This window comes from Nelusetta ayraudi, unplaced genomic scaffold (assembly GCF_046127955.1).
Source record: "Nelusetta ayraudi isolate G7.1 ecotype Tasmania unplaced genomic scaffold, CSIRO-AGI_Nayr_v1 ptg000092l, whole genome shotgun sequence".
In the NCBI taxonomy this organism is placed as follows: Eukaryota; Metazoa; Chordata; class Actinopteri; order Tetraodontiformes; family Monacanthidae; genus Nelusetta; species Nelusetta ayraudi.
Window position 1 is genome coordinate 2,509,087 of NW_027466142.1, and position 25,527 is coordinate 2,534,613.

The 25,527-nt window shown below is 47.4% G+C and overlaps 3 protein-coding genes across 3 annotated transcripts; 1 reads left to right on the forward strand and 2 right to left on the reverse strand.

Moving 5' to 3' along the window:
- Positions 1-4,678: 4,678 nt before the first annotated feature.
- On the reverse strand, positions 4,679-7,950 carry purba (purine-rich element binding protein Ba). The gene is made up of 2 exons (XM_076047280.1): positions 6,948-7,950; positions 4,679-6,601 (listed from the first exon to the last, which is right to left on the reverse strand). The coding sequence occupies exon 1, from the start codon at positions 7,915-7,917 to the stop codon at positions 6,985-6,987; it is 933 nt and encodes a 310-aa protein (XP_075903395.1). The 5' UTR covers positions 7,918-7,950; the 3' UTR covers positions 4,679-6,601; positions 6,948-6,984.
- Positions 7,951-8,490: 540 nt separating this feature from the next.
- On the forward strand, positions 8,491-11,273 carry h2az2a (H2A.Z variant histone 2a). Its single transcript, XM_076047281.1, has 5 exons — positions 8,491-8,644; positions 9,633-9,710; positions 9,812-9,925; positions 10,036-10,165; positions 10,280-11,273. Exons 1-5 carry the CDS (start codon positions 8,642-8,644, stop codon positions 10,339-10,341), a joined length of 387 nt encoding a protein of 128 aa, XP_075903396.1. The 5' UTR covers positions 8,491-8,641; the 3' UTR covers positions 10,342-11,273.
- A 2,565-nt stretch (positions 11,274-13,838) lies between these two features.
- Positions 13,839-17,143, reverse strand: hs3st1l2 (heparan sulfate (glucosamine) 3-O-sulfotransferase 1-like 2). Its single transcript, XM_076047176.1, has 2 exons — positions 16,580-17,143; positions 13,839-15,857 (listed from the first exon to the last, which is right to left on the reverse strand). Exons 1-2 carry the CDS (start codon positions 16,847-16,849, stop codon positions 15,192-15,194), a joined length of 936 nt encoding a protein of 311 aa, XP_075903291.1. The 5' UTR covers positions 16,850-17,143; the 3' UTR covers positions 13,839-15,191.
- Between the last annotated feature and the right edge of the window lie 8,384 nt (positions 17,144-25,527).

Sequence of the window (25,527 nt, forward strand, 5' to 3'; positions counted from 1 at the left end):
GCAGCCGCAGTAACAACCACAGCCGCAGCCGCAGCCGCAGTAACAACCACAGCCGCAGCTGCAGTAACAACCACAGTAACAACCACAGCCGCAGCCTCAGTAACAACCACAGTAACAACCACAGCCGCAGCCTCAGTAACAACCACAGCCGCAGTGGCAGGAACAACCACAGTAACAACCACAGCCGCAGTGGCAGGAACAACCACAGTAACAACCACAGCCACAGTGGCAGGAACAACCACAGGAACAACCACAGCCTCAGTAACAACCCCAGCCGCAGTCGCAGGAACAACCACGGCCGCAGTCGCAGGAACAACCACAGGAACAACCACGGCCGCAGTCGCAGGAACAACCCCAGCCGCAGTTGCAGGAACAACCACAGCCACAGTGGCAGGAACAACCACAGTAACAACCACAGCCACAGTGGCAGGAACAACCACAGGAACAACCACAGCCTCAGTAACAACCACAGCCGCAGCCTCAGTAACAACCACAGCCGCAGCCGCAGTCACAGCTTAGCGTTTTGTGGCATCTGTGAAGCAGGCCATGGGAACGCCAAGGTCGCCCAGAGTAATCCCCTCTGTCGCTGGCGCCCAGCTCAGCCTGGTATTACGTGCCCTTCAACTGTCCTCCCCTTCACTGGCTCGCTTGCTCTAGTCACTCGCATTAGTGCTGCGTGCCGGCAGTCGCTCACCCCCTCGTCAGCGCTCGGCGGAGGCCGCCCTGTGACGTAGACAGCAGGAGGACGTGGGTACTGACCGACTGAGCAAACGGAAACAGCCCTGAGTGAATGTGCCAATGGGAAGCCTTGTTTTTGGCTGAAGGGACACACAGGAGCCATGAAATCAACATCAGAATCTTTGATTCGGTGATTCAAATCCAGTGGAAGTTGCATCACCGCTGTATCACTCCCATCTAAACTCCCCCATCTTGCTTAGTCACCCCCCCCAACCTTCACTCAACTGTCTTCTAACACTTATTATAATGCAACTGCCAGTAGCTTCTGGGAATTGTTTGCGTCCTGGTGGTTGTCAGGTGCTGCCCTCTGTTGGGGGTTTTCAACACTGGACACAGCAGTGGTGATCAAACCGCGGCTGCAGGGCCGCCATGCGGCTCTTTCATCGCTCTGATGCGGCTCCCTATGGCTTTGGGAAGTAAATAATGAGTGTTTTATTCAAATTTATTTGATTAGTTTGTTAGTTAAAACATTGCATGCCTTTTATTAGACCAGTTCCCTCATGAAGCTGCTCTAAACACAATTTTCTCTTGGAGATCTATTTATCTATCCATCTATTTCTAAAATGTCACTCTAAATTTATGAAATCTAATCAACATGTCGCTCTAAATATGCATCACAATGGCCAATGTAGTCTTGAACTTTCTGAACCCTGGCAGACAAATGTTTGTCATTTGGCAGCACCTGAAGGCCCTTCTTCTCTTGCCGTTTATCCTCTCCACCTGTTCAAGTTAAAGGGACTCCATTATCATAACATGTCTTTTTGCATCACTGGCTAGCCAACTGACCCACCAAGTGTGAAAAATGACAGCTTGAGCATTTCTCAATGGGCTGTTTTTAGTGTGCGTGTGTGTCTTTGGTCACAAGTGGACCTGATTATCAAACTGACCAAATATGGAGACTTGTTTTTCTAATGTGAGTGAAACGGGGGGTGTCTATTCTGGACCCAAATGCACCACACAGACAAGGTCTGAAGGTTAAAAAAAAAAAGGCACAACTTTATTTTTTGAGGGAAGGCAACTGGTCAGTCGAAAAGTGGGGGGGGGGGGAAGGGGCCAAAAGAAAAGACTGCTCCAAACAAGGCAAAAAGGGGCCAAAGGCAAAAAAGGGATGCTCTTCTTGGGAAAAACAGGTCAAAACACTGAACTCACTCAAACGTCGAAGTCCAGGGGAAAGGCTGGAAGCGAGAACCAGAACAGGCAAGGTCAGTAGCAGGTGAGTCAGTCCGGGGTTTCGTGCTGTCGTGCATGGCAGAGGAACAATCTGGCAGGAAGGAGAGGGAGCAGGGCGGCTAAATAGTCTGGCAAGGAGAGCAGGTGAAGAGAGTTAGTGCTGATTGACCTGGGTGGCGAGAAGTGGTGATGCCTTCAGGGAAGAAAACGAAAATTAAGCATGAACATGACGTCAAACCATGACAGTGAGCGTGAGTCTCCTTCCAAAAAGAGGTTTTTAGAGAAACAACAGCAGCCAGCAGGGACTGAAGCAGAGCTGGGAAATGAGTTGACTGTTCACCGGACATGAATCACTTTGTTGAACTTTGAAGAAACTTTTGACCTTTTGTGAGGTCATCTGATAAATTAGTTTTTACTTTCTTCTCTTTTCTTTTCTTTTACATTCTGGAACAAGCATCTGGGCCTAAAATCACACATGCTGTGTGGTTTAAGGAATTGAGTTGTATCACTCTTGGAAGGAGTGATCAGATATTTTGCCTCTTTTTTAACCACCCGCAACTTTAAAGAACATACAGTCAGAGACGAAATTGCAAAAGAATGCACGCATCTGCTCGGATTTTTGTTTCCTCACAGTTTTTCCTGGAAGAGAGCTGCACCGCCGCAGCCAAAGATGAGACAATTGTTTTCCACGATTATTGACGTGAAAGCACCTCCCACTTCTCTGAAATGACCGATCAGAGTGGGAAGACTACTGAGGCCCTTTAACAGGAAGTGTGCAGACTGGAATAATATTTAAGGAACAATCTAAACTGCAGCAAATGACACAGAATGCAGAAAACAAGTCATCTTCCCATCTCACAAAACTATGAACTTCATTTTGATCATTTAGATCAGTGTTTTTTCAACTAGTGGGTCGCAACTGACTTTGGGGTCGCCGAGCTGTTTTGATTGGGTTGCAGCTTTGCGAGCAGTTTTCCCTATTTTTAAAATAATTTTAATATGGGACGACATGGTGGCGCAGTGGCATAGCGTCGTCCCATCCATCACCTTCGATTCTCAGGGTCTCCTGGGGCCTTTCAGTGTGGAGTTTGCATGTTCTCCCTGAGTCTGCTGGGTTCTCTCCATGTTCTCCAGCTTCCTCCCACACTGCAAAAACATGCATGTGACGTGAGTTGGGAACTCTAGATTGACCATAGGTAAGCGTATGAGTGCGAATGGTTGTGTGTCTCTATTTATGTGTCCCTAATAAAGTGGCCACTGGTCTGGGGTGTCACCCTGCCTTCACCCTATGACAGCTGGGAGAGGCTCCACAAGACCTGCGCCACCCTGAGAGCAGGAGGAAGCCAGCCTTGAAAATGGATGAATGGTCTTTTTATGTATATTTCGAGAAAATGTTGGGCATTTATTTTTGCGGGACACAATTCAATTGAATATTTCAATAATTTATTGACTAGACATGATAGAAAGTGGGATTGCGTTTTTAGTGTTGTGGAATACATACCACAAAGAAAAGTTCTCAGTCCACTGCAGCCCAGTGTCAGTTTGTGCAGTGCAACTCCAAGAGGTGCCACCTGATAGCGCCGTCACACTGCATTCCTCGAGCCTGGCTGCTCACAGGCGGCACAGCACAGGTCAAGTCAAACTTCACCGTCCACCTGCTGATGTTCGGGGGATTTGATTTACAAAAACAGCAGAGGACAAAGTCATAGTTTTTGCCGCAGCCAAAATTTGAAAACAAAAATAAGAGCAACATGTGGGTGAGAGGCCCAATCCAAGCGCTGCTGCTGCTGATTGGCCAGGTGACCTTTGGGATGGACACCCGCCTCCACCCCGGGAGCTGACAGACTGCAGACAGCTGGATGATTTTCAGCCGCTCCAAAATAAAACTCTCACCGTCAGGCCTTCCGTGTGGTGCCCTGATGACCTGAACCCCGTCTGGATTTGGATTTTTATTTTTAGGTTTCAAGCAAACGTGGGGCCGGCAGATACTGTACATCAGTTCGCGTCCTGCTCTGTGGTTATAACAGCACGTGGGTGGTGGAATATGGTGGGTGTCAGTGACACTAAATGGATAATCAAGATGCTCACTGATTCCACGAGAATGTCTGGAATTGTTTTTTGTTTGTTTGTTTTTAATATACAGCAGATACCTATGAGATATACCAGATACCTTTCTGTGGAAACAAGTCTTCCAAGGACGATCACTCTCTCTACTGAATACCGCCTCTTTATTTTCAAGCTAACTTGGCTTAATTAACTTAGATAAATCCTGACATATACCTCTCACTAAATAAACATCTAAATATAACAGGCCACACATCTGGAAGCATTTCATTTTTTTTGCAGGAACTCTTAAAGTCAATATAAAACTTTTCACATTAAAAAAATAAATAAAATATGTGAGCAAAATCTTGTCTGTTCCCCTTCGAAGGCAGTTAGTAGCTTCACAGCAGAAAATAATTTATTATTACCTCTTACACAGCAGGAATTATTTACAGTTTGTATTATTATCATTATTCTGTAGAACAAGAGAATTATTTATGAGGACTTTTCCTATTTATTATTTTTTAAGTTTATAAATTTTTTTTTGTTTTTCATGACTGCAGTGCTGATGTCACACTCGATCAAAAACCCAACAGGAACTTGAGAAAGATGGAGAAAAACGGTCAAAATGAACTAACTTGAGGGAAAGCGCAGCGTCTTTGTGCGCAGGTGAGTGTGAGCGAACCCTAACCATGCAGTGACTCGGCCAACAGAGAGACCACACGTCTCCTGAGCAAAAATCTTTTTTTATTTCTCGTTGAAAGGAACTTGGTAGAATATTACAGCAGAACACACGACTGAAACAGCTGCCATTTCACGTAACACAGTACAGAAAGAAGGATGTCGTTCAATCTCATGTGTAATATATCGTATCTATATATACTATATTTATATTGATAGAAAAGAAAAAAAATATTGCTCCCAGGTGTTTCTATGGTTTTTTTTCATATGGCATTTCTGCAGTTGCTGTGTTGAAGTGGGTAAAGTAAAATTCAACGAGAGGTTTACACACTAAAGGAAGCGGGACAATGACAGTGACGTTTCCCTAAGCACGGGAACTCTGTGGCTTTTTTTTTTTATTTTATTATTATTATCATCATTATTATTCGGCTGAGAAGTAAACTTTTTTCCTTTGCTTTGCTTTTTTTTTTCATTGCGAGAAATAAAACTTGAAACCGCTCTCAAACATGGCTATATACCATCATACATTTAATATGCAAAAGAAAAAAAGAACACAAGGCAGCTCCGCGTGAGAGCAAGCATGCAACAAAAAAAAGGTAATATCTTTTAAAAGGATCACTAAAGACAACATGTGGATGATTGCAGGTGTCTGCGGTTGCGTCGTATGGCAACTGATGGAAAGCCGGTTTATGATGAAACATGATTGGAGGGCTGCACTGAAATGAGGGGACAACTGGATGCTCAGTAAAGTGAACTGGAGTGCTGAGTGTTTGCTGACAAACTACGTCGATGGAGTTGTTCCTAGTAATTGCTATTAGATACTGTGTTATCAATTTGTTGTACTCTTTATTTCCTCTAAGGAATAACAGAAATGTTAGGAAAAAAAACAGGTATGAAATGTCACCCTGGACAGTTGCATCCAAGTTTAGTGTTTTAAATAAGCCACTTTAGGCAGCATTATCTAATAAATGTCTCATATTTTTAAAGACATATTTCAATATATCTCTTTTGAAAAATAGTTCTATCTATACTTGATCTTTTTAGTAAGTAAATCTCTTTTCCAGTATAGGTATTTGTATGTTCTCTTTAGGTACAGCACCCTACTGCAGGCTTTGTTTTCCAAAAGCACCAAATTTTTCTTACAATCAGACTGAAAAGTGTTTCAGTCACTAATGGTCTGAGTTCAAGGTTAAAGGATCCAAATGTAGCACTCTTAGTAAGTCACCAGGGTTAGTTTCCCTTGAGACCTGAAGTCAAAAGCCCAGTGAGATTAAGCCTTAAAACTTGACAAACAGTGACCTGTGCTGGAGGCCTGAGCTTACTGCATCCCATCTGACAAACAGCTCACAGGGAGGTTCAATTTGGACCTGCGTCCGCTCGAGACGTCATCAGTTGCCACAGACGTCTGGGGCCGCCGCCACTGGCTGCATCTGAAACCCTTTAGAGAGTGATGCACAGGCACAGGTGACGCTGCTGGAAATCACCCGACGCGCCGAGGAGTCAGTGGAGGCTGAGATGCGCGCTGGCCTCCCCGCCTTTCAGCTATCGGAGCAAGAGGTTTGCATCTGAGGAAGTTTGGGGTGGGGGAGGCCCAGGAAGGGACGTGAAGGTTAAGAGCGAAGGCAGGGTCTTTTTGAACTCCTCTGGATTGTCCTCAGAACCCAAAAAAAGTCATGTGCTTGTAACAGGCCCCCTTGCTGGGGAAACTTCTCACTGGGCCAAACGCCAAAGATGCCCCCGACTTCCATAGCTGAGGTCGCGGCTCCTGGTGGGTCACTTGTCCGTGGCAGGTCGTCGTAGACAGGAAAGGAGACACACGTAGCCAAGAGTGAAACCACTGTGGTCTCACTTCCAACTGCGCACCTGCTGGTGTGGAGTATCAGCATCATCATCACAGGCTGGAGGTCAGAGCCAGGTGAGCCTTGCCACTGTTGGACAGGAACCAGGAAGTGGGATTGCCTGCAGATGGCTGTGGATTCAGCACTGTCACACTTAATTTGCTGGGCTACATTTTCATATATATTTATATGTATATATAGAGAGAGATTTTTTGTATGGGGGGGGCGGGGGGGTCTCTCACAGGTGAGAGATGACTTGTGCTGACCGCACTCGTTTCATTTAGCTAGAACATCCACCTAAACTTTATAACACGATTCTCTTACATAGACAGTAATTTCTCAGTCAAATATACTTTTTCTCGGTTTTTAGCGTTTTAAAGTTCGGTTCGTCATGCACTGAATGGTCGCTCCCGTCTCTCCGTTTATCTCCTGGCTTTGCATCATGTTGTCAGCCCCAACACAAGAACTTCGAGCCACCTTCTCGTCTCCATCCATCCATCCATCCATCCATCCATCAATCGTCGTCCACGTCGTCCCCCTCCGACTCGTCTCCGGCTCTCCTCTCGTAAATCTTGTCGCGGTGTCGCTCCTGGATCTCCTTCATCTGCTCGGCGTAGCGGCTGAACGCTCCGCCGAACTTGCCCCAAGCCTTGAACGGGATGGTGATAGAGTTTCTGTAGCTGGGCTTCACTTCGCTCACCCGTAAGAAAACTCCGTACTTGTTGGAACCCACGTCGAAGAAGAAGCGCTTGGAGTCCACCATGATGGTGGTGCACTCGGGCAGCTCCATGTATCCTCCGGCGCCTCCACCGCCGGCCAGCTCCTCCTCGTCTCCGCCGTAGTCGTCTATCAACTTGGCCAGGGCGTCACGGAACTCTATCAAGCCCTGGGCCGGCAGTGCTATGGTCTGGCCGGCCTGCATGCCAGCTCCGGGAATGCCACCGACTCCCACCCCGAAGCCGGGGCCTCGGTTGACGGTCTGCCGGATCCGGAGGAAGCGGCCCCGCTGGTTCTCCTTCAGATCGAGGTAGTATTTTCGGTTCTCCCGCACCAGGAACTCGCTCTTCAAGGCCCGTCTAGGCCCGGTGTCATCCCCGCCGGAGGACTGGGCGATCTGCTCCGGGGTGCTAGGCCCCAGCTGGGCGTAGTGCTCTATGAAATCCCCCAGGTAGTCGCGGAACTCGGCGGCCACTGACATCGAGAGGGTCAGCCGACTTTTGGAGCCCCCGGCGCCCACCTCGGCGATCTTGATGAACCGGCCTTTAGCATTCTGCTTCACGTCGAGGTAGAAGCGCTTGTTCTGTATGTCCAGCCGCTTGGAGGCCAGCTCCTGGGTCTCCGAGTCCCGCTGGTAGTGCTGGAAGCCGCCGCCACCGCCACCGCCGCCGCCTCCCCCACCGCCGCCGCTGCTGCCACCGCGCTCGCTGCCACTGTCCCCATCCGCCATGTTCGCCACCAGCAGCCCGTCTCTTTGACCCCCACCGCCGCCTCCTCCAAAACCTCCTCTTCCCCCCGTCCGCCTCAGAGGAAACCGGACGCTGGCGGTACTCTGCTCTGTTTGGCCGCCTCGGCTGTCAATTACAACATCAACGAGCGAGCTTGGCTTCTCATTCGTCAACTCATCTGTCACTTGCAAAATGTCGAGCCGCTCGATTACGTTCGAGTCGATATGGTCTTTATCGTGTTTTAAACAGATTTATATGCTAGCACAACAGTAACGTGTCACGAGTGATTTGCACATTGTTGGAGTTGATCCGTGCGACCCGCCGAAGCTGCCTTAGAAGACCGAATTGTGGCGTACGTGAAGGGAAAAACAGCTATGAAATCGAAGCCTCGCTTCTAACTTTGGCCTGCTATAGCTAGAGCGCGCGCGCGTGTGCCGTGGGGCCCTGAAGGACACTCCACTTAAGTCCCGCCTATTTGTTGGGTCCGTGCGCAAAAAGGCAGGCACAGCGCTCTTATAGTGGGGGGATGGGCATGCACTCTGCAAGCCGCTCGGTGATTGGTCGAAACGGAGATTCGAAGTAACAACGCGCAATCTGATTGGTCGCCCTGGCTCCCTTGAGGGCTCTAAGGCGAACGATTTCCGAAAGGGTTTATTGTTTCTCTGCTTTCGGGAGCCAAATTGTTTGCTATCTTCTCTGTTCTTCAGTCAAACTGCGAGGCGGAAAATGGTACGTGGGCTTCAACCAGTGTTAAACGTCTTACAAGAGATATTCGATTTTCAATGCTATAATCAAAGTGAATGGAGTGTGTGGCGCTGGTTTCTTAATTTATTTGAGGAAATGTGAGAGGAATGCGTGTGGTTAAAAAGCCTGCTGTGGAGCTAACCGTTAGCACTGCTGTGCGCCAAGTCCGACGTTAGTTCATTTCTTAAACGAGAAAACGCCTGCTCTGTTTATTTGCGATTTGCTTCCGTTGTTCCTGATACATCTGTCGAGTCGCACTACCTTTGCGAGTACCTCAACATTATATATATATTTTTATTGTGTTTTGGTGTAACTGACCCTCCCCCGAAAGGTGGATTAGCAACCGCTGGGAAGCTAAGTTGGCTACTTGATTAGCCTAACGGTTGGCTAACCGCTAACGGTAGTTGTTCCCAACTCCTCTCGTCTAGGCGTTTTTGTACAATAATTAACTTGGTTGTGCTGCCAATTGGAGTTGAATTTTCTAGGAGAGTAAAACTCCCTCTTCAACGGGTTCTGTTGAACCGAATCCCCAGGAGCCGATCGTGTTTCAAAGCGGCGCCTCTTGGTTGTGTTCGCCGCGGGTCGAGATGCAAGAGCCCCGCTCTTCAGTCCGGTTTTTCGTTGTAAAAAAAAATCCGAATGCGTCCATCACTTTAAGACATAAAGCGGATTACTGCAGAATGTCCCGTTGAGAAGGAGGACTTCAGCCAGTTCTAGTCTCGTCCCCTCCTCCTCCATTCTACAGCCACCAGGGTGTATTGGCGGGAAAGCGGCTCCGTTAAGCCGGGCATCTGTGTGGTTCCCCACCGAAGGCGACCTGCTCACATAGACTCCGCACGTCTTTCACAAACAAGTTGAAAGATATTATCTATCGCAGGATGTGCCTACTGCAAACAATTTAATGTAGCCATTGTTGATAGTCGGCCCTAATTGCTGAACTGCAACCTCATGCCTCCCTCTCCTGTGGTTGCAGGCTGGTGGCAAGGCAGGAAAAGACAGTGGCAAGGCCAAGGCTAAAGCAGTGTCCCGCTCCCAGAGGGCAGGCCTACAGGTAAATGGCCATCAATACCGGCACAATTTCATCATCGTTATTGCAAATATTTGTGGCTTGCTGTAACTCTCTTTGGCTGTCTTTTTGCGTTCACCCTGCAGTTCCCAGTGGGTCGTATCCACAGACACTTGAAAACTCGTACAACCAGTCACGGTCGTGTCGGAGCCACAGCGGCTGTGTACAGTGCTGCCATCCTCGAGTACCTCACTGCTGAAGTAAGTCTCATTTCTGCACATTTTGTTGATGATCATCACAACTGGATGTCAGTTGTTTTGGTTTTTTTTAAACGAGCCCACTATTGATTATGCTTTTTTTGTTTCCCTAGGTCCTGGAATTGGCAGGCAATGCCTCCAAAGACTTGAAGGTGAAACGTATCACCCCCCGCCACTTGCAGCTGGCCATCCGTGGTGATGAGGAGTTGGACTCCCTCATCAAGGCAACAATTGCTGGAGGAGGTAAGTTTAGAGCCGCACAGACAAAGCATCATATTCTAGCCTCATTATAGCTAAAAGTGCAATCGGTTCTCTTGCAAAAAAGCATTTCTCTCATACATTGTTCTGTCCCTCCAGGTGTCATTCCTCACATCCACAAATCCCTTATTGGGAAGAAGGGCCAGCAGAAGACTGCATAGGTGTCACATTGATCAGATATTTGGGGTTTGGGCTGAGATTGGACCAGGAGTTCACTTTTTTTTTTTTTTTTAATATTATAGCAAAAGAGGAGTGATTGTTAGCCTTTGTGTTTGTAATATTTTCCCATAACTAGTAAAACTCCCCTTAATGTCAAAAATCCTTTGTATGCTATTGTAGAATGTTGGATGGCAGAGTTCGTGATTACTACAAATGGTGACAGTGAATTTGTTTGATTGGCCTAGAACTCTGTAATGTTTTATACTGAAGAAATTGTTTAAAAAACCTTTTTATATTAAAAGCAAAACTTGTTTGTGGTTATTTTCTTGAAGTTACAGTATTTACTATAATACATGTTTTTTCTTGAATTCTGTTTTTGCCAGCGAAATACGTAATGGTGCTTTCCCCCCTTTTGACTTGCTGTAATATTTTAAACTGCACAAGGTTAGTGGTGTATTAAACATTAATTTTTTGCGTCAAAATGAAAAAAAGAAATGCTTACTGCAACTTTCCGCTACGGTGTTTTGTATTTGTTCATGGCAGTTAAATTGTATCAGGTGCTGGTGTTATCTAAGCCTTTGATCAGGTGACACATAATGCAGGTTTTTTTTTTTTTTTTTCTCAAGTTGGAGCCATCTTTCAAATCCATATCAATTATAGTTACTACACTGGTGTATGGAAAAGTTGAAGTCTGGAAGTTGTGAACTTTCAGTCTTTTGAAATGCAGTTTTCACACTTGTCAAGGTCCAGTTCACTAACGTACAGAAGTCATCATTTTTTACAGTCATGTGTTCAGGGAATTGATACAGTTTTCTTCTATCTTTGAATAAATACCCACTGCATGAAACTTGGCTTGGTTTTAAACCACTATTTTGTTTTAAGGCTCATTTCAATTTTTTTTCACCCATGATTAATAAATGTTGAGTCAAATCAATTGCATTTTTTATTCTAATGACATGTTTTATTCAAAGCAAATCAATGTGGAAATTTCAGCTTTCTGCTTCTGAATGATCCATACACTTCTAGTTCCCTTTGGTGTTGGCCAGTAGAGGGAGCCACTCGCAAAGGTGTTGCAGAGTGAGCTACTAGTAGGTGGACGCATCACAACGACGATGGAGGAACCAGTAGCACCGACTCATTTTGAACTGTATGATCTGATATCCAATGATGGTGGAATAATTTATGAGCGCACAGCACTGGGTTTCCAAGATTCATGTGTCTAAACTAGGGGTGGGCAAACTGCGGCCCGTTAAGCTTTTTAATCTGGCCCGCTGGAGTTGGAAGAAATTCTATTCAGTCAGTCAGTCAGTCATGAAATAGCTGTATTTCATCCATTTTTTTCCAGTGTTTATAGTCATTTCAATAAAGAGCTAAATACTGTACATCCAACAGCACAAAGTCAACAGCCTTCGCTTAAACATTTTTGCCTTCTGCAAGAAACTGCAGGGGATGAGGGAGGGAGAAGAGCTGAACTGGAATTGAGTTTTCTCAAAGACGCAGCTGCGTCCAGACTCGACCAGTCAACGCCTCAGCATGAAAGGAAAACTGCAGCTTTATTTTAGGTGTTGACTTTTTTATAAGAGCGGCTTCGTTTAGTGTTGGCATGTTCTTGTTTTTTTTTTTTATTTAGATTTTGCGGTCATTATTATTTTTTGACACAAGGTGGCAGCAGTTGGTAAAAGTACATATATTGGGGCATATGGAGAAGTGGGAGAGCACAAAGTTGTCCACCGGGCCTGAGACAGCAGGAAGCTGGGTCCAGAGAGAGTGTTGGAGGTTTATGCTATGGAGCAAACCACCTTCTCATCCTCCTAACTATTGTGCTAAAGAAATGAATCTTCTTGTTTATGCTTTAAACTAAAAAAAATAATAGATGATTGAATTGTTTTGGACCAGGTTGAGGCGGAGTCTCGTCTTTGAACATACTGGGATAAACTACCAAAAAATATGTCTTCACGCAAGACATTGTGATTGTCAAAGTTGGCAGATATCTTCTTGCCTTTCTATCGTGAAGAAGCACCAAAAAGCAGTCCAACTAATATTGGAATGATTCTGCAGAGTCTGTTCCAAAATAAATCTGACATTGAAGTCAACTCTCCTGCTCCACGATCCTCAGCACACAGAATAAAGATTTCTCTGATCAGCAGACGAATTGTCCGCACACGTGTGAGCCTCTGCGGGAGCACATGAAAGACGCTGCTGCTGCTGCTTCACATCTTCAAAGAGCGTTTGTTTATTCTTCCATCTTCTCTCCCTATCTTTGCAGTTTCCTCCTGAGGATGGTGGGAGGGTGACAGCCGGAGGTCAGCCTTCAGCTCCAATTCTCCTCTGCAGCCAACAGCAACAGCCTGACGTGCAACACAGACATCTGAGAACACAGAGATGTTTTTAGTTTCATTGCAACCTTTCCCAATGAGAGGTCTGATTAATAGAGTGAAGAAATAATTTAGCCGGTGTCTTCCAGCCTATACATTGTTGAAATACAATTGAAGAAAAAAAAAAAAAATCAAATCATACTGAGAACTTTCCAGCTGTAATCACATATAGTCAGGACGGTTTGCTACCACTCACACAATGCAAGCTGCGATCGTTGCATCCTTCTGTAGAAAAATTAACAGTTCTGCAATACTTCAACTTTCAGATTTTCATTTTCCTCCCTGTAATATTGTATCACAGCAATATTTTGATCGTTGAAATTTTTCACAAACCCCCTTGGACCTCAGTTGGCTTACCAATCGCTCAGTCTTACCAATCGTCACAGGGCCACACAGAGAGACAAACAACAACAACCATCAACCATTAGCACACGTTCAAATCAGCTCCATCTGCATGTCTCTGAACTGTGGGAGGAGAATATCACACACACACACACACACACACACACACACACACACACACACACACACACACACACACACACACACATACAAACTCCCCACAAGGGTTTGGTGGTTAATTAAACAAGCTGTGAGGGATTCGACTGATTTTCTCAATAAGGTTTTTTGAATCACTTTGGAGCTTTGAATAACTTACCCGAACGCTTTCTGTGGGCTCTTTCCCAAACACGAATGAAGCGTTCCACATGTAGGGTTGCCACCTCCTAGAGTTTCAAATCCGGGACATCTCTTGGGCGGGGGCGTCCCGAAATATACGGGACAAAGTGAAGTGCGTCCCGTATCAGTTCATTACGGGACAGGTTTTTTTTTTTTTTTTTTTTAAGTTGCCAAATATTGGGACAATCGCGTATTTTACGGGAGGGTTGGCAACCCTATCTAGACCACAGACGGAAATCAAATGAGTTTTTGTCATTTTCCCTAAAAAAAAACAAAAAGAAAAACGGGACAAATTGTGTCTGGGGAGAGGTTTCATTTTTCCCGGGACAGGTGGTGAAAAAAAAGAGAACAATTCTGGGAAAAACGGGACGGGTGTCAAATGTCAACCCTATCCACATGGCGTTCCACTTTAAGCCACTATGCTAAGGTAAAATGAGCTAAGCTAAGCTACGTTAACACAGGAAACTTTCTATCCCCCAGAGGAGTTGAGCATGAAACAGGTACGACTTGCTGGGGCGTGGCGGTGAACGTGAAGCGAGACCCCCGACTTCACCATGAAGAGGAGGGAGGGGGGGCGGGGCGTTCTTTGATCTGGGACGTAATAGAAGCCGTCACAGGAAACAGCTTCATCTAGGCTGAGAGCCTGCAACCTCCAGGGGGAGCTGTCAGCGCTTGCGCTGGATGTCTTCATCGCTGATGTTCTTTTTAAAACTGCACAGCCACAAAGGGTTCGCTACAGTCAATAGCATGTAATGGGACGAATGGATTCAACACATTTATTGAGTCGCTGTTTAAAAAAAAAGAAGAAAGAAGTAACATCTACAGTAAAACCTGGTTTGAAAAACAAAGACATGAATTCAAAGTGTCGAGAAAGAGCTAAAAAATATTTTTTTTCTTCTTTTTTTAATTTTTTTTTTTTTTACAAAGCATGTTGAAGTGCTGAAAAAATAACTATTAACTCAACTAAAACATCTTCACTAACACAAACATGTTAAGTCGAACAAAAAGATAGAAACAATAATCTTAAAGGGACAGCTCAGCCAAAAGTAAAGCTCACCTATTCACAATCCTGAAAACCAACCTGGAGTCTGGAGGAGGGAAATAATTCCATCCTATGCCAATCACAATGGAAGTCTGCAGATGAGGATATGAAATGTTGCTACACATCTGGTGACTGTCTCTACACTCCACATGCAAGTGTGCAGAAGTCACTCAAGTCTTGGAATTTTTTCACCGGCAGAAGCTGGGTGCACGACAGACCACTGGGTTCCACTGTAAGGTACATGGAGCGGGAGTGCTTCCATCTGTGGAACTCAAGGATGATTATCTGGTTGAGAAAACGCCAGCAGCGCCTCCGTTTACGCATCGGCGAGTAAAAAAAAAAAGGGACAAATTCCAGTTTTTAGTGCACCATCCCTTGAATCAACACGGTTAATAGTGCAACAATGACCAAGGAGTCTGTAGACCTAATGTCCAGTTCAACTTCAGTCACAACAACCTTCATTAAAGACCAAATCCAGGTGCTGATGAGTCTCCAGCGTGGGTATGGTACACGTATCAGCAGAGGGCAGCAGTCTGCTCAGGCTGAATCAACTGTACCTGTATCACCTCAAACCCACTTGTTCCTCTTGAACACCACGCTCAGAGCGTCAACAAGAGGATCTTCTCGATGACTGACACAAAGGCTTCTTCACACTTGTCTGCCTACAAAAATACACAAGCACCAATTTCCCTTCCGCCTCCTTTCAAAGACATTCAAGCATGTTTTTGTCTCCGCAGTCCCCCGCCCCGGCACTGGGTCAGCACCAAGAGAACGACCTCCCCACCATCTCGAAGAACAACCTGTTGGCTTTCCTGAAGTAGTGGCAGAGCTTCTTGAAGGCATTGGCGCTGAGAGGTGCGTGCGGCCGGCCTTTGGACTCGTCCAGGCACCTGTCGTGTCCCGCCGACACCAGGCAGTAGAAGCCCTTGGTGGTGTTGTAGTAGAAGTTGTCGGGGCTGATTCGGGGCGGCAGGAGCAGGAACCTCTCGGCCTTCCTCAGCTCGGGGAAGGGGTCCCGGATGAGGGCGTCTCCGTCCACCACGTGGACCTGCTCCCTGGGGAAGAGCTCTAGCCAGCGGGCCAGGTGCTGGTGGTACAGGCTGCGCTGCAGCGCCTTGTAGCCCGCGTTGATGTGGCCCTTGTGGATCAGCAGCTCCTCCAGCGGCTGGTAGGGCTTGTTGCGGCTCAGGCGGTTGTGGAGGACTTGAGTGTAGTCGGAGACCAGCCTCTCTGCAGGGTCCCTCACGATGAGCAAGAGCCTGACGGCCGGGTTCATGTTCCAGACGCGAGCTGGCGCCTGAGGGGACGCAAAGTAGCCGGGCGTCTTCTCCACGGTCAGCTGACCTGGGAGGGTGAGGGGCATCTGGGCTCGGTACCAGGCCAGGCCTCGCCGGTAGTGCTCCTCCACGTTGAAATAGTGAACCTGATGAAACAAAAAAAAAAAAAAAGACTTTTGTTGACACACTTGTCATTATTGAGATGGTTTTTTAGCTAGAACAGAGAACAAAGGTTTTCTGTACAAATCTTTGTGAGTGTGTGTGTGTGTGTGTGTGTGTGTGTGTGTGTGTGTGAAATAGCTCCAGTATATTTTGGAGAAAGTGCCGTGGTTTCAGTTGAGCTGTGCCTTAGAGCCAATCAACTCTTACGTCTTGGCTGCATCTGCTCTTTGCCCATTTGTTCAGTTCACGTTTCAGGATGAGTGGGTTGTGATTCATTAGCGGCTGATTCGAAACAGCTTGAATCAACTTATGTTCACAAGTAAGCGCTGTTGAAAAAGTCTCGGTTCAGCTCAGCTAAACATGTGTTGAGTGGGCGATGCTTTTCACCCAACATGACCTAAGTGAACTCTTCAGTTTTATTATTCATTATATATATATCATATCATATCATATATATCATTTTCAGCATCGTAATCAATCTATAAAGACATGAAAGCGTCATAAACAGCAGCATTGAAGTGTAAATTACATTTTCAGAATAGTTGCTTTCAAGGAAGTAATCCTAGTAGCAATGTTTAAAATTTTGTCATTTCTAAAAAAGAATTCCAAGCCATGAAACACGATTTTCAATCTTTGTCTATTACAAAATAGTCCATAGTCCAGCCTGAAAATGAAGCAGCACAGACAACACAGACGGCCTCCTCACCTCTGCCTTGGCCACCTCCACGTCTGGGTGCAGGTTGAGCATCTCCAGCAGCGCTCTGGTGCCGCCTTTTCTCACACCAATAATAATGGCTCCGGGCAGCCGCTGCAGGGTGGCGTTGTGAAAGGATGAGGATGATGACGCTGCTGATGAAGAGGACAGGTAGGCAGGCGACCTGGAGGAGGTGCCGCTGCGGAGCCCCCTTAAGCACACACACAGCTGAGTCTGCAGGAGCAGCAGCAGCAGCAGCGCGAGGAGCACCGTCCACAGCATGGCGCCCCACACACACAAACACACACACACACACACACACACACACACACACACACACACACACACACACACACACACACACACTCAGGGATGGGCTGGAGGTTATGTGCACACAGTCATAAAGCCTGTGCAGAGTGTGCGCTTGTTATCAGCCAGCAGGGGGCCTCGGTGGGGGGCCTCTTTAGCTGGACAACCTGGGAGCCAAGAACAGAAAATAATGGTTGTTAGGTTCCACTTTTGCTGCCTCACCATTTTCTTCTGCACCACTTTTAGAAACAAGACTTGCCTTTTAATATGCGGCAAAGTGTCGCAATGCTTTGTTTTGTTCACGTGAGCATTTTAGTTCTTTCTTGACAACACACATAGAAAATATATTGAAACAATTGCATCAAAATGCCATATCCTGAAAATGTGGGGCCACTTTGACAGATGAACGTCAAAATAGACGAGCGGTCGAGCAGAAAAAAAAGTGAAAGTCACATGACGTCTGGTTGAAAGCAGCGCACCCACGCACACAGCAGCGGCCATGAGAGCATGTGTCACTGTTTTGCAGAAGCCGAGTCCGTGACGCGGTGGTTTCAGCCCAGAATATAGGGCTGGGATACAATTATGACGAGAAAACACTAAAATATTAATCCACATCTAAAGCAGACAGAGGGAGGAGGCATTGAAAATTGATGATGGTGTGAGGTTCAGGGTCTCCCTGAAGAGCAGCAACACCCATCCGAGTTTAGCTGTAAACTGCAGTAAACACTGAGCTGGAGCGAAGTGCGGCTTAATCTGTGCTCGTTTGTTGTTCTTAACCTTTGAAGAACACTGTGATGGAAAAAACTAAATAATGAAATATATATATTTTAAACCCAAGAAGTGTAAATAATAACATTTAAAATGCAGAGTTTTTTTTGGTTTGTTTTTTAGCAGGAAGTCCCACCGAGATGAAATATCTTCCAGATGAGTAGGAGACCTTCCATTTACTGTGATGTATTATTAATACTGCTGCATCAATTTGTAAACAGCAACTTATTGCTGTTGGGCGGCGTTGCTTGTAGCTGCATTAAACACAGTTTGGCTCCACCGCTGAATCAGCAGCACAATGCGGAAAGTCCACTCACTCGATATTTATTTGGCTAGCAGAGCCCTCTCAGGAAGTGTGTGCTGATGTCACAAAGGGGGCGATACGGAGTGAAACCACCTTGTTTTTCTCGTCTTATAAACATGTTCAAGAACCAATAAAACATCAGCTTCTATGTGAAGAAATGAGGTCAGTCACTGTGAATTCAGCTCACTGCTCTAACTTGCTATACATTTCATTACATACTTTCGCCTGCACGTCGCTTTGTTTTCTTCATTTGTTGTTGCTGTTGTTGTTGTGAGTCTGCCCTGACGCCACTGAGTTATTAATTAGTGTAACAATGTTCCGGATCAGAGGAGGAACTCGCTCTGGCTTTGTTCCTGTAGCCTGCCGCTAATTGCACCTTTGGGAAGCAGCCGCGACCTACGGCGCCACGTCGCCCTCGCCCAGCATGGAGACACTGTTGTCTCCCACGCTGCGACCTTTCACCCCGGCTAGTTGCTGTAGGCGAGAGGTTCAAAGAGAACGACGGCGTTCTGGCTATTCCATCTGTTTGGATCTAATTTTCTGAGCTAAACGCCTGAAAAATTACCGATTAAATCACTTCCTGTCCAATTGGCTGCAGCTAAACTGTAGCACCAGCGTATCTTAACGAATCAACCTGCAGCAAAGTCCAGCATTAATCCTCAAACAGAAACAGATGCTTATCCGGACTACAACTGTTGATGGACAGATTAATGCTTCAGCAGGGACCCCGACTCTTTCATCCATACCCTTCGGATACAGTAATCCTAACTCTAATCCACTCTTTAAATCACCATATCTGGCTTTGATTCTAACAATGTCCCTCCCTGGCCCATGTACTGCTTGAACAGGGATGTTCATGACCAGTTCGGGACCAGTTCAGGACCAGTTCAGGACCAGATCAGGACCAGGTCAAGATGTTCAAGACCAGTTCAGGACCAGGTAAGGGTGTGCAGAACCAGTTCAGGATTTTCAAGACCAGTTCAGGACCAATTCAGGACTAGTTCAGGACCTGTTCAGGACCAGTTCAGGACTAGTTCAGGACTAGTTCAGGACCTGTTCAGGACAAGTTCAGGACCAGTTCAGGACTAGTTCAGGAGAGCTGCAACATCAACCAGCTGACAACGAGACAACGTAGACTAGTGTTGACTGAAATGCTGAAGCACGAGGGTGTTAAACTCACAGGTTCGCTGTTCTTGTTGTTGTCGATTACTCTAGTTGTGAATATCGTCCATGCATTTTGCATGGAGGGAAAAACATTTGCAAGCACACAATTCTGTGTTATTAAGAGTACTTTTCACTCTGGTCCAGGAACCCTCAGAACGTGTGAGTGTTTTGCCAATGAAACCACTCACAAAACGTACGCGGCCAGAAAGGAACTTCATAAGAAACTGACTTACAAAGTCTGCAGGCTGACTTTGGCCTGCAGACGCGGTGAGGAGCTGCTGGACCAGCGAACGTCTTTGACCCTCGTCGTAGACGACGTGAGTGGTTTTCCTGGAGCTGCTGACAGCGAGCGGAAGGACGGTCGCAGCAGCCCGACTCTTCAGCTTTAATGCAGAATGACACGCTGGGCTGATGCCAATCCAAGTGTGTGTGTGTGTGTGTGCGTGTGTGTCTGTAATGACACCACCCCATGGGGAGATGTTTTGGGAGGCTGCTGCTGGGCGCAGTGAGACCTGCTCCCTGCGCTAAGTGGTTGTCTTCCTCCCCTGAGACTCCTCTGTGAGCTGCAAACCTTCCTGCTGTCTGGTCGCTTCGCTTCCACCTCTCACCTCATGACCCCCCCCCCCCCCCATTCCTCCCCTCATCCTCCTTCCCTCCTCCTCCTCCTCCCCCCTCCTCCTCTTCCTCTCTGCTCTCCTGTTTCCTTCACTTTTCCTTTCTCCTCTTCAGCGCTCACCTTTGTGTCTGAGTCAGACTGTCTCTGTCTCCTCCAGTTCACTGCCTCTTTTTCCTGTGCAACCCCCCACTCTCCCACCTTCCTACCCCTCCTCCACCTACCTACCCCCCTCATGCCCCACCCCCACGGATCTGTTAACCAACCCTGGGCTCGGCACTAATGGGGGATGCCCTGCAGCAGCCTCTTAGCTGCTCATGAATAATCCACACAGGCTTCTTTCTCTGCCTCGACATATTTTCAAGTAGATGAACTTCTAATGGTGACAGATTTATTATTCTTTTTCTCTAAAGATGCCGGGATCAGATTTTGAGAACTTTTCCCGACCTCGTCACCAGGCTGGGTGGCAGGCTTTGGAATTCAGAAACATTCAAACATCTCATCCTTCTTCTCCTTCTTCTTGCACTTCCTGTCCAAGCAGGAAGTGACCGCTGCAAGCTGACCTTTCAAACCACCGGAGAAGAATAAGAAGAAGATGACGGGAAGCCGCTGCTACAGAAATCAGGCCAGATGCTGCGGCAGCGGCTGTTCTATCAGAGCCGTCGGACATTTCCACATTATTGAGAAAAAGAACAAAGAGCGGCTCTGAAGACTTCTCTCTGCAGAAGACAGAGGTGAACCAGAGTTGCAGCGTGGACGTCTACAGCAAAGCAGCAAATCGCTGAGAGTTCTGCATTTCTACCAGGAGAACCAAACATGTCATTATTGTTTAGCACCAACGTACCAGCTTGTGTGTGTGTGTGTGTGTGTGTGTGTGTGTGTGTGTGTGTGTGTGTGTGCGTGTTTTGAAGGGTCAGTCTGTTTGCAGTTGTTTTCTATGAGCACGAGAAACAAATCCATCAGATTGTAGAAAAAGGGAAACAGCGTGGAGAAGATGAACAGCAGGCGGCAAATTGTTTTAGTTTTCGTGCAGCAGGTTTGTCCTTCACACACACACACACACACACACACACACACACACACACACACACACACACTTCATTAGCACTGCCTAATGGTCCTTGTTTTATCAGTGCCATATGAGCTCTTACTTCTACTCTTAGCTCTGCTCAATGAGGCTCACATGAATCATTGCGAGTCTCTGCCACTACCACCCCCCCCCCCCCCCCCGCCCCCGCCCCCACCACCACCACCACCGCCGACGCTCATCATATCATTTGTGGTGACTCACATTAGCCAGCGCGAATAGGCGCAACAAACAAACAACAACAGGCGTCACAACGCCAAGGGTCGCCAATGGTGCGTGAAGCCTCCATATTGACAAACACACTGTGGCCGGAAGAGATAGATAGATGGATAGATAGATACATAGATAGACAGATAGAGTATCTGGGGGGAAGAAAAGCAAAAAACAAACGAGGGAGGACAGAGTGTAATTATGTGTGAAAGGCAGATGCCACCGCCTGTGTGTTGTGTGAGAGAGAGAGAGCAAGAGAGAGGCAGAGAGAGAGAGAGAGAGGGTGAGGGGGGAGAGAGAGAGAGCAAGAGAGAGGCAGAGAGAGAGAGAGAGGGTGAGGGGGGAGAGAGAGAGAGCAAGAGAGAGGCAGAGAGAGAGAGAGAGGGTGAGGGGGGAGAGAGAGAGAGCAAGAGAGAGGCAGAGAGAGAGAGAGAGGGTGAGGGGGGAGAGAGAGAGAGCAAGAGAGAGGCAGAGAGAGAGAGAGAGGGTGAGGGGGGAGAGAGAGAGAGCAAGAGAGAGGCAGAGAGAGAGAGAGAGGGTGAGGATGGAGAGAGAGAGGGGGGAGGGGGGAGAGAGAAGGTGAGGGGAGAGAGAGAGCAAGAGAGAGGCAGAGAGAGAGAGAGAGAGAGGGTGAGGAGGGAGAAAGAGAGAAGGTGAGGGGAGAGAGAGAGAAGGTGAGGGGAGAGAGAGAGAGAGAGAGAGAGAGAGGGTGAGGAGGGAGAAAGAGAGAAGGTGAGGGGAGAGAGAGAGAAGGTGAGGGGAGAGAGAGAGAGAGAGAGAGAGAGAGAGAGAGGGTGAGGAGGGAGAAAGAGAGAAGGTGAGGGGAGAGAGAGAGCGTCTGATCAGTGTGTGTGTGTAAGTTTTTGTTTGTCCCTCATCTCGGCTGCGTGCCTGTGTGCGTGTGTGCGTGTGTTGCACGCCAGCACCCACCATCCCGCCCCTTGGAAATGTCTTTTTTACCGAGTGGTGGTATTTTGGAGGAGGGTGAGGAAGGATTATACTGTGCATGGAGGGGGGAGGGGCTGAGAGGAGCTGAGGTGCAGTTGGTTTAGAATAGCATAGAATAGAATAGAATAGAATAGAATAGAATTGAAGGCCTTAATTAATCCCACAGTGGGGAAATCTTCCTTAACTACAGCAACTGTGTAGTGCAAAAAGAGATAAACAATTATATTAAAATCAAATAAGGCAATAAAAAATGAAAAATAAAATACACAAACTCAAACACTGTCAACTCTTGAGAAGATCCAAACAGCTACGAAAGAACGTGAGCCGCGTTCTTCTCCTCAACTCCAGGGGGCCAACAGAAACAATGTGGAATTTTTCATTCACAACTTGTGGTTTTCGAGTGACTCCCAGTCGGGATATAAAGAAAGCCGTGCTTTAAGCCGACTCCCATCCGCCTCCTGCTGGCTGCCAGGAGCTCAGCGGGGGTCCATCATCAAAAAATAGATCCAAACCATCTGAGCAGGACGGGAAACACTTCCAGATCGGAGCCCAGCGCCTGCTTTTGTTCCGCACTCGTTAGCCACTGAAGATGCAAAACAGGGAGCGGGGGAAAAAGAAGAGAGGGAGGATGGAAGCTGGTTGGCCAGTGTATGGAAGTAGAAAAAAAAAAAAACATGCTGAAAAAACAAAAACAACAAAAACGCAGATTGTTTGATCTCCTCTCATTGCTGTAAGTTACCAACACAATGCCCCAAAGCCTGCGATCAGTTTCCAGGTCAGTTCACAGATGAAGGATGAGAAGAAATAAGATGTGGATGATGGAGGACGGATAGATGGAGGGATGGAGGGGGGGTCTCTACAGATGTCAAGGACTTTGACCTCCAGCAGGCAGCCGGTCACTGATCCTCAGTGACCAGATCCAACGGCCGGGATCTGCCTGCTGTCAGCCAGCGGTGATGAGTCCCAGTGTCACACTGACACTAACACTGTTATGAACCCAGTTCACACTGTCACGGTCAGAGATCAGGGAGCGACAGAGACCAAAACACACTGCCGGCGCTCTGCAGACTTAAACCTGATTATTTCAGTTCCTGCTGCCTCCCTATGGTCTCCAACCAGTATGACCTCTGACCCCTGACATCGACGAGGCCTTGTCCTCCACACAACTGCTGCTCACTGGGTTTATTTCTCTTTTTGGAAAACCACAATCAACCAAGTTCAAAGTGGCTTCGACCCACTTTAAACCCCAGCGAGTCGTCGTCACCACGTCCACATGCCTACGTGCGTCTTACTGCTGCTGTATGATTGGCTCATTGGCTATTTGTGTGATGCAGCAGTTGTACAGTGTTCCTAATAGAGTGGCCAGGTGCTGTATGTCCAGTGAAAGTACTTGACTGCGTGTCCTGACCATATGCAGCCAATCAGAGGCCACGGCTCAGCCTACAAGATGGATTTTGTCACTGATTCTTCACTGGCTGCCAAGTTTACATGTTCTGAATCATTCAGACTGTATTAAAAATGAAGTGCTGCACAAAAATTAAACATTTATTTCCTTTAAAAAAAAAAAAAAAAGAGGTAGTGAAATGCAATAGAGCTCCTGCAGCACGACTAGTAAGCAAAGTGCCAATTCTCACTTGGTTCAGTTCTATTGCAGCTGTTTGGCTTCTCCCTCTCTCTCTCTCTCTCTCTCTCACTCTGTCTGGCTCTCTCTGACCTTTTGCAGAGACGTGTCCATCTTTTACCCATCAGCCTCCTGCTGCTTTTCAAATGAGCCTCTTCAGAAAGAGGAGTAGAAGAAGAAGAAGAGGGAGGAGGAGAGGAAGAGAACACACTCTCCACACCCAGCAGCCTCTCACTCCCTCATCATCATCTTATTCACTCACACATGCATAACACCCAGATTACACCCTCCCCAACACACACACAAACACAACACACACACACACACACACACACAAGCACTTTACTTCTCCTCAGACCCCACCCCCCACCATGCATCTGCAACCGTGCATGCTTCAAGATCTGGGTCAACCATAACAGGCACCAAGATGCGTCTGCCTCTTCTCATCCCTGTGTGTGTGTGTGTGTGTGTGTGTGTGTGTGTGTGTGTGTGTGTGTGTGTGTGTGGAGGTGAAAAGTGTGGGGGAAGAAACATGGAGCATGGGGGGCGTTCCACTGTTGTTTTATCAGAGATGGGGACCCATGAGGGTCGTTGGGGGGTGGGGGGGTTACCAAAGAGATCTTTGTACTAGGGTGTGTGTGTGTGTGTGTGTGTGTGTGTACAGTACAGTCTGTTTGCAATAGAAAGAGAGGGGGGGAGGGAGTGATAATGGTGAAATAATTCTCACACTGGGAGTGTGTGTGTGTGTGCGTCGTACCTGACAAAGAACCCTGTGCCTGTGTTAACGCAGGGCAGATGACACCGAGCCTTCATCCTCCACTTTACTAAATATAGTCACACACACACATGCACACACACACACACACACACACACACACACACACACACACACACACGCACACGCACACAAATATGCACACACACACAATAGAAACTGAATTCAACCCCCTCCTGCGTGTGATAAAACATTTTTTAAAGCATACGACCTCATTGTGGCTCCGTGTGTCTGCCATATTTTGCTTGTTTGGGTTGGCGAGCGCGTGCAGGGGTCATGTGGTCGGTGGGGTCGGGGTGTGTGTGTGTGTGTGTGTGTGGGTTGGGATCCAGAGAGGGGTCGGAAGAGATTTTGCGTCCCACCACCCCTCCCTCCCTGTGGCACCTCAGCGAGGTCAGCAGCGTACAGCAGCAGGGCCTGCTTGTGTAGACAATGTGTGTGTGTGTGTGTGTTTGTGTGTGTGTGTGTGTGTAAGGAGGGCAGGCTGGCAGATGGGGGCGGGAACTGAGTGTCTGGTCGATATCATCACGGGCCAGCGAGCCCAAATATCATCTGAACTGGCCCTGAACTGGGTTGTGTTTCTGGGTTAGACGGGTCGCAGCGAGGCGGAGGCGGCGAGGACGGACGAGGTCGAAGGCAGATGGCGGGTTAATGGCAGGGCCTTTAAATGGTTTTGGCAAAGAAAGAGGAGAGAAAAGCAAAGCAAATGACAAACGAAGAGAAGGGTGGTGGGGGGAGGGGAGGTTGGGGGAGGGGCAGCATCACCAGGTGTGTTTTGGATTCCTGCTGCGAGCTTTCCATGACGACCAGTGTGCAGGACGTGGCTGTCTGCTGGGCGCCACAGACCCCAGAGATATCATCATTAAAGTGAGGAGAGGTGGGACAAGAGGAGAGAAAGTGGGAAGCGCAGAGCAACGCGTGGCGTCGGTGGAGACCGATGATGATGTCACTGCAGGATCGTTACGGCCAAATCGGAAGGCCGACAGCAGCGGTGACAAACACCAGAACCTGCAAATACGCCGAAAAAACAGAAACGCTGCAAATTCCAAGAAGAAGGAACTGGAAGTGCACCAGGTCACTAGGGGGCACTAGACCGAGGTGAACCAACCCAGCGGGATCAGATCGGTCCCTCTTCAAACCGAGGGACGGATGTGTTTCTCT